This window comes from Theileria equi (assembly GCF_000342415.1).
Source record: "Theileria equi strain WA chromosome 4 map unlocalized gcontig_1105316255039, whole genome shotgun sequence".
Classification (NCBI taxonomy): domain Eukaryota; phylum Apicomplexa; class Aconoidasida; order Piroplasmida; family Theileriidae; genus Theileria; species Theileria equi.
In genome coordinates this window covers 158,007-171,210 of record NW_004668229.1, presented here as the reverse complement: position 1 = coordinate 171,210, position 13,204 = coordinate 158,007, and the positions used below count along the sequence as shown (strand labels likewise).

The 13,204-nt window shown below is 35.6% G+C and overlaps 6 protein-coding genes across 6 annotated transcripts; 2 read left to right on the top strand and 4 right to left on the bottom strand.

Moving 5' to 3' along the window:
* Positions 1-156: 156 nt before the first annotated feature.
* BEWA_052090 (conserved hypothetical protein) lies at positions 157-921 on the bottom strand (the record flags this gene model as incomplete). The annotated part of the gene is made up of 5 exons (XM_004832550.1): positions 157-256; positions 297-404; positions 449-535; positions 575-782; positions 819-921. 5 exons carry the CDS (start codon positions 919-921, stop codon positions 157-159), a joined length of 606 nt encoding a protein of 201 aa, XP_004832607.1.
* Positions 922-969: 48 nt separating this feature from the next.
* On the bottom strand, positions 970-1,730 carry BEWA_052080 (clathrin adaptor complex small chain, putative; the record flags this gene model as incomplete). Its single annotated transcript, XM_004832549.1, has 6 exons — positions 970-1,020; positions 1,055-1,142; positions 1,177-1,254; positions 1,289-1,445; positions 1,488-1,562; positions 1,628-1,730. 6 exons carry the CDS (start codon positions 1,728-1,730, stop codon positions 970-972), a joined length of 552 nt encoding a protein of 183 aa, XP_004832606.1.
* Positions 1,731-1,912: 182 nt separating this feature from the next.
* Positions 1,913-2,653, bottom strand: BEWA_052070 (60S ribosomal protein L15, putative; the record flags this gene model as incomplete). The annotated part of the gene is made up of 3 exons (XM_004832548.1): positions 1,913-2,438; positions 2,477-2,554; positions 2,640-2,653. The coding sequence occupies 3 exons, from the start codon at positions 2,651-2,653 to the stop codon at positions 1,913-1,915; spliced, it is 618 nt and encodes a 205-aa protein (XP_004832605.1).
* A 592-nt stretch (positions 2,654-3,245) lies between these two features.
* Positions 3,246-5,686, top strand: BEWA_052060 (conserved hypothetical protein; the record flags this gene model as incomplete). The annotated part of the gene is made up of 3 exons (XM_004832547.1): positions 3,246-5,273; positions 5,313-5,484; positions 5,520-5,686. The coding sequence occupies 3 exons, from the start codon at positions 3,246-3,248 to the stop codon at positions 5,684-5,686; spliced, it is 2,367 nt and encodes a 788-aa protein (XP_004832604.1).
* Positions 5,687-5,703: 17 nt separating this feature from the next.
* Positions 5,704-7,246, bottom strand: BEWA_052050 (conserved hypothetical protein; the record flags this gene model as incomplete). The annotated part of the gene is made up of 1 exon (XM_004832546.1): positions 5,704-7,246. The coding sequence occupies exon 1, from the start codon at positions 6,979-6,981 to the stop codon at positions 5,704-5,706; it is 1,278 nt and encodes a 425-aa protein (XP_004832603.1). The 5' UTR covers positions 6,982-7,246.
* A 527-nt stretch (positions 7,247-7,773) lies between these two features.
* On the top strand, positions 7,774-13,191 carry BEWA_052040 (conserved hypothetical protein; the record flags this gene model as incomplete). The annotated part of the gene is made up of 2 exons (XM_004832545.1): positions 7,774-7,792; positions 7,826-13,191. 2 exons carry the CDS (start codon positions 7,774-7,776, stop codon positions 13,189-13,191), a joined length of 5,385 nt encoding a protein of 1,794 aa, XP_004832602.1.
* Between the last annotated feature and the right edge of the window lie 13 nt (positions 13,192-13,204).

Sequence of the window (13,204 nt, the reverse complement as noted above, 5' to 3'; positions counted from 1 at the left end):
TTTGCGAACTGGTATGAAAGCTCTCAGTAATGAGTGACTACCTCACTTCTTCCACATCCACACGTGGACAGCTCCACATTTTATAAATTTGTGTAATTTAGTGGATAAATAGTGTAAATGTATTATATATGTGTTACAGTTTGTATGCATCTGCTATTAAATTTCTTCCGGTACGGTACTTGAGGCAATGAACCTTTCTTCGATACTTTGTGCCTGTTTGAGCTTTTTTCGCTCCTCCTTCTCCAAATACTTTTTCCTAATGTTTTAACGTATCTTATCACGGTATATCCACGAACCTGTCGATTTTCTCCCATGTTTCTTCCAGCTCACTGTACTCCTGTTCCAGGCGCTTCCTATATGCGATAGCTAACCTTTTTGCTTCAAAAAATCCATGCTGTTCTACTCTGTTTATATAGTTGTTAGCATAAAGTATTGGTAGGTCCCATACCTAAAGTAGCAACTGCAGTTTACAAAGAAGTTATGTTCATGGTTTCTTCTTATAAATCTCACACACCAACTACCAGAGGGATGCCACCTGTGCTAGTCATTGTAATGGAAACGTAGATAAAAGTACCTCACACCTCGAACGTCAGATTTATATGAGTCCCATGCTATTTTAGACACTAAATCGGAAGCTTCAATCGTGTTAGAATTTAGGAGACGTCTAATTAGAGAGCTTTTTAATAAGGATTTAGGTAGACAATCCTTTTTATCAAAGAGCCCATCGTGATTTGCCTTCTCAGTCCATTTTTCCTCAGGATGTAATATCTTTAGCATATATTCTGCAATTCATGTTTTCAAGTACAAAATAAGCTTACTTCTCTTTTGTACGACTCTTTTTGTTCCGAAATTGCGATAGTTTACAAGGCTAGACAAAAACAAACGGCTAGCTCCAATCACAGGAAAATAAGACAAAAACATTTGCTACTTCAAATATGTAAAAATTTAAAAACATTATTGTACATTAAATTATGAATTTAGTAATGTGCGTATGACATTATTCCTCACATTGTAAATGGCCTAAGTGTGTAGATAACAAGGAGAATCAACAAACCTGATTGAAGGGAATATTTTCGTTAGAATCCCTATCCTTGCGTCTTAGTCTTTTTACTATAACATTTGGATCGGTTTCCATAATTATGCTAAAAGGGGTTTTATATAAACAGATAAGCATACCCTCCATCAACGGCATCATCCAATAAAAGAAACACAGAAGCTAACTTCTCATACAGAACCTCTTTAGATATATCATCACTGCAAATACGTGATAATGGCATGTTCAACTTACTGAGTAATTCCTACTAGGGATTGCTTTATTGTATTGCACATTTGCGAAAGGATGAGTTCATTCTCAAATAGTTGACCAACAACAGTGATATAAATATCATTAACAATGTGATATACCACAGTATGATTCTCCACTAGTATACATCCATCAAACACCCCTAAAAGTTCGTGTAACCAATTTGATCTAACAAGCAACCAACCAGAGTCTTTAACCTGACTCATTTGATTAAGTAAAGATTTTTCAAAGGCGCCTTGCTTTTCCGGAGGTATTGCGGCTGAAAGATAAATATAATAAAGCAATGACAGTGTGTAAATCATAAAACAAAGCAATGTTTCCCACCCTGGTTAGTTCCGTGTAAAATATAATATTTGGCTGCGATTTTTTCACCATTATGGTCAAATATGAGTATTGCATCCACTTGTGTTATCTGAAAACTGGACATTTTATATGTGTCGAGAGTGCCTAGAAATAAAACTGTTTGTAAATTCCCTTATAATATAAATAAAATGGCACTATACACAAGTTTGTTCGAAATATTAGATGCACGACGGTAGAACGCCGGACGACATAAAAGCCCTACCACATCCACGCAACACGTAAAAACAAGGGTAAAAATTAAGTGACTTAACGCTTATGCCACAAGCGTTGGAGCTGTCTGCGTTTCCAGTTGGCACTAATAGATGGGCGCAGCTTAGAGGCCTTGGGACCCTTGACACGCAAACCGCGAGCCTTGCGACCGGCGGAGGTTAAACCACGAAGTTCACGATGCTTGTGAACTGGATTGCAAATATACTGGATGCGTGGACAATTTCTGATGGCATTGTGAGCTGGGTCAACAAGGATGACTTCATAAAACTTGTAGGTCTCATCCTGACCAACCCAGTAGCTGTTCAAAACGCGCAAACCACCACAGATACGTCTTCCAACGCGCTCCTCAGCAACACTCCTCAAATTCCTCTTTGATTTTTGCTTATGGATACCTTGATGTACTGGCTTTCCATATACGATGCCGTTTGCTACATTCTTTTTGCGATCACCGCGACGCACACGCACTCTATATATAACAAAACCCTGCTTGGCCTTGTAGCCCAGTCTTCTAGCCTTATCTGGACGTGTAGGCCTTGATACACGGTGCACAGCCTTTAATTGTCTACGAAAGGAAATGAGTAAACAACGGGTACCACGTACCTGTATTCCCATGTTCTTATACGTAACAAGGTACGCATAACGTCAGATTGTTTCTTCCTCCACAACTCCTCGAGGTAACTGTACATTTCAATATATATAGAACCGAGTGGACATAAATATGCGAATTCATAGGTATTTTATAGTGTGGGAACGCATCTCTAACCTGTAGACACCCATTTCAATAAATATCAAATATAACGATCCTTTCCTATTGTTTTATAAAGTCTAACAAATATTTAAATAAAAACACTGCCGATAAATAGGCTCATATGACTGGGGACCAGGAGTTCAATGGTCCAATGGGGCTTCGAGTAGCAACATACTCCACCTCGGGATATTGCACCTTTCGTCAAACGATCAACTCATGGTTCCTTCCCCTAAAATTCACCAATTTCATACGTTGGGTATGATTGATAATGTTAATTTAAAGAGGATCTCTCAAAAGTTTCCAATTCAGTACTCATACCTCGGTAATTCGTTTAATATGTGAAATAAGCTCGTGATTCCTTTGCACATCAATCATTTTAATCACTGAGACAGGGAATTATGCTGTAGAGGCATGTTATATTCATATGTATACGATATTGACGTTGCCCATTCTTACCAGTCTATAATATCCATCTCACCTTTATATCAATATAATAGCAGATAGTTATGGTTTAAATATGTAGTATTTTTGTCCACGATTGGTGTGGTACCCACATTCGTAGTCTATAGTGTACGCCGTCGTAATCTATACAAACAAAAATGGATGCTTAATGTATAGAGGATGTCGTTTATTCTCGAAACAAACTATTTGACAGATTCAAAGTCCAATATAGAAGCAATACGTAATGCAGCACATTCAATACACAGGCTTCTGGAGATATTTGACCTTTTTGATGAACATGTAAATGATCTAGATATATTAGACTCATCAAATGCTATTAAAGATACATTTGACATAATATTACTGCTATCTAATGGGATTTTTTCGGAATCTGAACTTAGAGAACGTTACACACTAACTGCATACAATTGTCTAGCCATTTTTGAGTCGTTTTCAACCGACGAAGATTATGTTTCCAAGGTAATGAGCATGTATTCTAGTTGTAACAGACAGATAAAGTCTAAGAATGAATTACATACTAAACTAGGGAACCGTTGTCCTGAAAACTCTAAATTCAACGAGCTGTATGAGTTAGTGCTCTCCGAATATTCATCTGATAGTAATTCTGTATCAAGTCAAGGCTTGCAGTTATTTTTAAAAATTAGGGAGGAATGGAGCAAACGTTTCGAGTTGTTACTAAAATTGTTGTTCTTTATTTCCACGAAATCATTTAATTTAATCGGGTCGAATACGTCAGATAATATTGATTGTTCGCAGGATTTTGTTGAAATCAATTTTGGAATTGACCAAAATATAGTGTCTAAGCGGATATCCTATTCGGATCTAATTCACTCATTCACCCGCTTAAATTTAGTAAAGCATTATTTGAGACTTTTTGAAGGTTATGTTACATCATGTATAAAGAAATTAGGACCAAAAGATGCTCCTAGTGGATCTACACAAGTAATTAATGATAAGCTTAATATAATTATGCACTTGAAGTCAACTACAAGCTACAAAAATAACCCGAGTCTATGCAATCATCTTTTGAATTCCATAACTGCACACATAAACTTGGTAAAAAGTGTAAAAATATATATCGCAACTGCTTCAAAATTTTTTAATGATTCATCCGGAACTGTTGTTGAGATAGATTCAAAGTATTTAGAGGAGCTGATAAATTCCCTTTTAGAAGATGTCTTCTGTGATCTAATGGGGAATTTTCCTAAAGAAATTGCGTTTTTGGATGGAATAAAAGTTATAGACTCCTTCATAGAACTTTTGAACAAACATAGCCTTAATTATCACGATAACATCCATTGGTATAAAGAATATACCATAAAAATTATGAACAAATTCGAAGAATCACTATTGGATTATATTCGTCAACTTACGATAAATCAATACGATTCTACAACATTAATGAATCCGAATACGGTTAATGTGTACTCTGATAATGAATACATCTTAAGGCCTGTTGATCCTAAATCTGTTGGTGAAATGATAACATCCATATTGTCTGAGACCTTTGAAAAGGGTGTCTCTGAACAATTCATGAGGCGTATCAATTGGTTAAATGGGTTTGGCTCGCTATTTGTGTCAAATAGTATGTACCTAATATCAATTGTTCTATTCAGGTTGTCATTAATGCCAAACGTGATACTCAACCAACTCCACATGTGTGACAGAATACATCCAGAAATTATTAAATTGTACGTTGAAAAAAATTCAAATATTATACAAAACACTATCCTGCTCTTTGTATTGCTTTCTTTGAATACATTCAAAGACTTTGTTTATATGATACCAAAATTCTTAAGGGAAAACAATGATTCAAAAATTTTGTTGTCTAACTTTTTGGTTTTCTTATCCAATAGCTCATTTTTTAGTAATATTTTGCCATTGGTTCCATATTTAGTGCAGGACTCTCTTGGTTTATCTTTTACTATAATTCCAGAATTACAAAGATTTAAAGATTTATCGCATATTGTAAAAGAATTGTATAAAATATCTGCATTAAGACTTTCTTTATTCAAAGTTAAGGATTATTTAGTTACTCAGTTAGTGGCTTTTAATCAGCAATGTATCCAAAAAATATTGCTGAATGATATAAAGTTGATAAACAATTCTTTCGAATGCCATGGAAACGATCTTATTGACTGGCTTGTCACATTTAAGATAAATAGCCATAAGCACCTCCCAACATCTGTAAGTTGTTTATCTCCAACCTAAAATGCATATCTTTAGTTATACAAGAAAGTCTTCCAGCTATCTATGGACTTGTGTTATTCCAGTATAATAAATCTGTTCCTGGATTTCTTTGAAAAACACAACTATAAACTTCCAGAGACGAACATATTGAGGACTAGAATATACCTAGATTCTGTCTTGTATTCGTTACAAGAACATATTCTCCCAGGTATTAAAACTATATCAAATTGTATATAATTGTAGATTGTAATGAACTAAACATGGAATTCGTCATGGAGGAAAAGTTTTTACAAGTTGTCAAATTATTCAGGTATGATTATTCAATAATAAGCTCGAAAGAATTCGAGCAAGTCGACTTGAATCGACTGACAAAACTATCGAAACTAATAAAAAGTTTTGACACTTCTTAAATAATAGTGAATAAATATTAATTCATAAGTTTAGCCAATAAAGCCCCGGTTATGAATCCGGAAATGTGTGAATAGTGATCTATGTTTTGACCTGCAGATTTTGCGATGTATGGGAAAATCAATGAGTATAGAATTTCCCACGTGTTATCGAGGTTCTGAGCGCGTTTGTATTGAAGATGATTCACTAAAACAGCACCGTACAAACCATAAATTGCACTGGATGCACCACATGCGCTAAAGGCTATTCGAAACTTATCCCCGCAGAATCTTTTAAAAGAATTCTCCATCTCTGCTGGTATTTCATTCTCTATAGTGTGTTCGAATAACCTTGCAACGATAGCAATGACTGAATCAAATGTCATTACCAAGGAGGTAGCTATATAATCTACCAAAAATAGTGGAAGGTATTTGGCCTTCTCCGTTTTAATTATATTATCTATGACAGAACTTGATGCTTTAACTAAAAAACGTCTGTATATAGCCAGTTTTTTTGTACTAGTTGTTAAAATGTGCATAAGGTTCGCAGGAATTCCATTTTTATGCGCATAATTACAGATATAACTTATGTAATTTGCAACGATCCCAGATACAAGGTAAATAGTCAACAATCGTTTTGGTCCTAATATACGCAAAGATTTATCCCCAATAGATATTAGCGAACTTATATTCGAAACTAAATGTGTGAATCCACTATGAACAAATAGCGATGTAATTATGCGATAAAATTCTCCTCTACCAAATATAGCACCTCCATCAAGCTTAAACAAATTAAAAATACTCCCCCCTAATAAAAAATCACAAACAAATAAAAAATAGTTGAGTTTGACCAAGACCTGAATGGGATCGTTGTTTAGACTCATTAGATTAAAAAGAGAATAATTCAGACTTTTAAGGTGCAGAAGCTTAATGATATCAACAAGAGCGCCAAGTTTAGTTGAAGCTTGTGTACATACGGTGGATAGTATTGCACTTATGGTTTTTGATGTAACATATTTACCTAGCGAATCTTTTGCTCTTTTAATAGCTGATTCCCTCCGTGAAAAGCCAAATCTGTTTTTGCTATTGAATAAATTCGCTATACTAGTAAATTTTGTTGAAATTGAATATGTTCTATGGAAATTTCTGGGACTTTGTTTGGTCAGGTAGCGAGATGTGTAAGATCTTTTGTAAGGAATATATGGCTTTATAAACAAACTTCTTTGTAGTTTGTGCAGTAATTTTGTGTCTTTATTATGTTTAAGCGAACGTGATGATGCTATTACGCATAAAAGTGGTAAAAATAACGACAACTTCATTCCTTTTTATACACATTCGGTTGAGGCGGTATTATCAGCTGATTATATTATATAATCTCAAAACGGCGCAATTATTATATCATAAATTGGCAAGGTAATGTGTAATCCGTAAGGCTGCTGTATACTGTAGCAATACCTCATTCTCCAGAATTCCTTGATACATTAGACATTCATTTTGACATTTTCATACTATACCACACAGTTACAAAACGTCCGAATATTGTAAAAAGCAGTACATCGGACGACCGCAAACTTCACGATAGATGAGACGCACAATTCCTTGGGCAACCAGATCGGATACCCAATTTGAGGTTCATGAATACCCCGAACGCATATCGCAAGCCATTAGTAATGAGAAATATCACTTAAGTGTCTCTTTTAATAAAATTTTGGTATATAACTTCATTAGTAGCTTTAAATATGGATCTGTCGTAGCATTTCTGTATTCATCACTAAAAAGTACTTTGCCACTCTAAATATTTGAAATATAAGTCTACACATTCAAAAGTTCTGCTTCTAAAATTACAATCCACTTGTTTTAACGATCTCTTTGCCATTGAACTGAGTTAGATATCTCGTTTGCACACTCACTTTGCTAAGACCCTTTAGTGTGTAGTTCGCTTTAGCTGAAAGTATCATCAATTGCATCTGTTTTAGTTCATGATGAAAGTGTGTTTTATTTGAGCTTCTAGGATTAGTACTTTATTTATCGTCAAAGTATTTGTGTTCCTGAATCTTTGCGTGCTCTTAAAATATTTATCATCCATACAGTAAAGAATGATATAGCTTGACATGAATACTGATACACCAAGTAAGTTTTCATCGTAATATTCATAATCTACAGAGTCGAAGGACCAAGTTCAGGAAGAGGATAAATTTTGGACTGAAACTGGGCGGCAATTCTTTTCTGTTCCTCATGCATCTTTGGTTTCTTGCCTAAAAAATCATGTATGGCATTGTAATCATATTTATTCAAAGGTAAACCACATTGTTTCTAAATTGTCCGAAGATACGGACAAATCAAGACATGGAACAGAATCTTCTCAAAATGAGTCCGATACATCGAATTTTGTTCCTAAATCGATAGTATTTCCGCTAAAGGCAAACAACACACGTGGTTATGATAATAAATCGTCATTGTTTGGCGAATTGTTGAACATAAACAGTACTAATAATTACGGAATTTTTAACTACCTGAACGGCAACACAACTGATTCGCTATCTAACGACCAGATTCATGGAATTTTAGAAAATGACAATTATTTTAATCCACTGGTTTCTGCAAAACACGATAGCAGCCAAAGACTTCCACATATCAACGCCACTTCACTGCCAGACGCTATTCATTTGTCAATTTACTGTCCAGAAAATAGTTTGAATATAAAGAATGAAAGCAAAGAGCCATGCCTACTCAGCAAAGATAATATTCCAGAAATATTGTCTGGTCCATCGCCAGCTTGGTTCTCCAAAGGAGCTGTGCCCAAGTACAAGAAAGGTTGTGAAATAGGTCCAAAGTATAAAAAGTGTGATGGAGTTCTTGATAAACCAAAAGGATATCTGTTTGATCCTGTATGGGAAACTGAGAATGATGTCAGAATTGGGAATACCATTGAAGGTAGTACAGATTTATTGAAATTCCATGATATGTCTGATTCCAGCGCACCATCAAGAATAGACTATAGCCCATTACTATATACCTTTGTAATGTCAAAACCGTCATCGATATGCAAACGGTGTCTAGGATTCCCAATGATTACATGTCCTTTGTGCAATACAGATCCTAATGCTACCAAATCAACAAGTACAAACACTAAAAGTGCGTGTTTTAATAGCCAACTCCATTTTGACGATAAATACCAAATGGTTTACAACAGTATGGATATTTCAAAATTGAGGAATATAACCGATGAAACAAATAACGTACAACCAAACAATGCAACTTCAAAAACATTTTTAAATACAGATGATGAAATTGTTTCTACATTGCACAATTACTTGCAAACTTTGAATAGTCTAGGCTCTAATCTTGAAAAGCTAATAAAGAGAGTTGAAGATGAGAGAAGACCAGACTACTCTCGTTGGTCAAAAGTAGAAATGAAAATGCTAGATAGCTATATAGAACAATATAACGATAAAACTTTGGACACACGATATACCTATACCACACAAAAGCAAAGTTTTGATGTATTAAGACTACGTTTAGGCTGTCCAAAGAGTTCATGTCTACCTTCTCAGTGGACTGATCGTGCATTGTGTAGTATTTGCGGAAGCGATGAAGATTGGGATGATGATCCTATTCTTTTTTGTGATTGTTGTTATCTTCCTATGCATTTTTGTTGTCTAGGTTTTAAACCAGGTACTATGAATGATCACTCCAAACACATTAGACGAAGACACCATTTATCAAAGTGCGATGACGACGACACTGTTATTGATGACGATGAATGGTTGTGTCCATCATGTTCCTTCTTACTTGATCAAATTTCATTCATTGATGAATCTATTTCATTTCCTATTGTAAGGATTGCGGCCGGTCCAAAAAATAAAAAGCAAATCGATATAATATCTGATGAAAAGCCTTTGTGGGATCACGATCAATTGGATTCATCAAAACTTCCTTATATAATAGGTTTTGAATATGACAATCCGTACCAGAAAATACATATATGTTTTGTCGCCGAAAAATCTCTAAACGATTCTACGCTAGGAACAGCGGGAATACCTGAGTTTACTGATTCTATGACTCTGCCTAAAATGTTATCTTTGAAGAATGCTCCTACGCTGATGATTTATGATTTGAAAAATACCAAGCCTACTTCACCTTACACCTCTAACGCTTACAATTATAATTTGGAATATATCGCCTATAGTTCAAGCCAATTTAAGAGCTTTAAGGATTTTGCATCAAATATAATGGTAGACAATGCAGTATTTTTCGAAGAAAGGTTCCATCTATTACTGTCTAGTGGAGATTACCATGCCACACTTGAATACCTAAACTATGTATCGCAAGAGGACTCATGTGTCTCTAGGGCAATCCAACAGGATATAATTGTGGAATCTAATAGAGTATCTGGACAAAAGAAGGGGAAAAAAGGAGATAAAGGGGCAGTATCTCAGAATAAAACCGTGAAACCTAATTCAAATGAAATTGTTTTCGACAGGGAAGATCATTATACTCTCAACTGCAAAAATCCTTTGAAGAAGCTTGCTATGTCAGTAAAATACACTGATGAAATATTTTTCAACCTAAAGATCCCAGTTTGTATTTTTTGTGGATTTGATGCCTACTATCCCGGTGGCGGTCCTATGAAACGTACATCAAATATTGGAACATGGGGACATGTGAAATGTGCTATTGCAATGGACTGTACTATAAATCCTACAGAAATTGATTATTCTACGTTTGTTCCTAAGGTTAAAGCATTGAAATGTCTTATATGCCATAATTGGAGCACTTCTATCATACAGTGCTCATTCGGTTCTTGCTGTAAGGCGTTTCATGTGCCATGTGCAGCGTCCTCGCCACAGTGTCTCTTTTCATGGGACACTAACGGTCGTCCTGACGTTCTATGTCCAACCCATGCGAGTGGTCTTGCACCAACTGTACTGCTACGGAAGCTTCAGTCTAAATTGCAACATCAGAATAAAAAAATAAGGGACGTGAAATCATCCATTGAATCTCTTTCTCCCAAGGATGATGTATATCTTACACACTTTCTCCAACCTAACTATCGATCTGTTGCTAATGTAATTCAGAATCTCCTATTACTGGATAAAAATATATTTGCTTTTCCGCTATCTGGGGACTTCCTCTCAAAGGATAATCCTGGTACCGCAAATACTAGAAATCATGTTACAAAGCCGATTGAAGATGGTCATGTTGGAGATGATTCGTCCACAAAAGTAGCATCTGAGGATTCGATATCATACATTCCAGAGAGCAGTTGTCCTGTAAATAATATAGATTCCAAAGATTGTGTTTGGTGTTGTCTTAATATCGATGAAAGTGGACATAATAACAAAATATTTGATGACAAGACACCATCTACATATACAATTGGTTCTATTTTATTTTCAGATTATACGGCAGTCAAAAGTGAATGCATGAAGATCATAAAGGATGAAAAGACAGATTATTGTAAAGCTCCTCCTGGTATCTTAGCGGAGTTATGTGATGTATCTCTACTAGATGATAAGATAATGCATATTATACATGGTGATTTTGTGTCTGGCCAGAAACTGATTTATGATTCTGAAACAAAGGTCTATAGAACATCATTGGATGGTTTAACTCGGCTGTTCAACCTACTTTATGTTGAGGACTATGAAGGTAATATGATGGATACATTCAAGTTTTTACTTGCACATATTAATAAAATACGGGCCATAGACCATGATAGACAATCGCACTTTGAAGCTAAATCGGTGATGGATATTTTTAATTGTCTTAATTCACAGACATTGTACAACACCGGTTCACAATACACAGTTGATTCACAGCTACCCAAAACTCACTTTTCATCTGCGCACGATGACACGGAATCGCACAACACAGATGTTGACAGCGCAGCTGTAGAAGATGTAAAAACAGAAAAAACAATTAAACCCCAATTATATGATGTACTTAGGGGTTTAAATGCCAGTATATTAATGAAGCTTAATGCTAACTTACTTCCCTCGGCAATATTGCGATCTGTAGGATCCATAAGACAGTCATTAGATATGGCAGAAGATTCAAACCTATCTAGAGATTTTGGAATTTGTTCAGGATGTCTTGAATTTAAAGCCAATGAGCAACATTCCAATTATCAGTATCAAGTAAAGAGAAAAAGATCAACTCACGCTGAATACTTTAGAACATGCAAAGTATGTAATGCTGTGGCATGTAGCAATTGCTTGATTACTATGGAATCAATTAGAAAGTTGGATAACTCTGATGTTGAAGATATTGAAGTTAGCTCGCTTGAGGAAGGATTCGAAAATTTGCAAGATTTTTCATTTACGTGTGTTAGGTGTCAAAGTATGATTAATAATCCTGAATTACCTTTGCTTTGTTGTGTTTTGTGTTCCAGATTTGATGGACTATTAGTTAGGATCAACCCTAACTTGATAACCTATTATTCTCATTGGGGATGCGAATGGAATGAATTTGCATATGTTCATTTAGTTTGTTTGGAATGGCTTACATGGAGCAAGCAACTTGGACAGGTCTTTAAGAAATTGCCAAAAACGTTATTTGAGCATCCTTGTTATTATTGTGGTGTTATGGCCGGTGCTACAATGCAATGTGCAAATAACTATTGTAATGTTCGCTTCCATGCTTCTTGTGCAGGTATTTTGGGTTGTAAAGTGGACATGAGCAAAAAGGTAGAGGGAGTTAATACCACCAGAAGGGCACTATGCTTGAGACACACCATGATAAATATTGGTCGTTCTAGTGCGGTGGAACGAAAATTTATGGTCGCACCTAGTTACCTATATGAAATATTGGCATCCATTAGTTGTTACATTAAGTCTTTCTTCTCAGGAGCCTATATATCAAAGCATTGTGTTAACACAAAGGCTAGGCTTTCAAATACATCTAAATCGCTAAAGAACACAAACTTTGGACGGGTGAAAAGCCATAAATCTAGCGACTCTATGAAACAGAAGCTCAACGTTCTAAAAATTGTCAACTATATTAACTTGGGGCTTATAGCCCCCAGTGCAAAATCTTCACCCATTCCTTATGAAACTTCTCTACCAGATTCGATAGCAAGGGATAGATTGATACAAGCCATGAATTATGCAGCTATGAATGGTATGAATGCCGCCCAAAGAGATTGGGATAGAAAAGATATTAAAATGATAATTTCAATGCTAAAATCTGGACTATTGAAGCCTATACAAGGGAGCAAACGTGGAAGAAAACCAAAATCCTTGGATGGCTCGGATCATGATCGCAGACATAAAATGTCAATGGAGGAGATACTGAGATATGGACACTCAGGACAGTTACCTGACGGGGAATTTTATTGTCCAATATGTTTTTGTGTTTATTTCGAAACTGCGCCAGGATTACCAGGTGACGACCTTCATTGGATTGGTTGCGATCGGTGCGAAAGATGGTTTCATTTCGTATGTGCTGGTGTATGGACGGATTCAAATATTGGTCAAAACAAATCGAACTGGTATTGCCCTACCTGTGTTCCACACTTGGAACACTAACTGCACTCTTGCA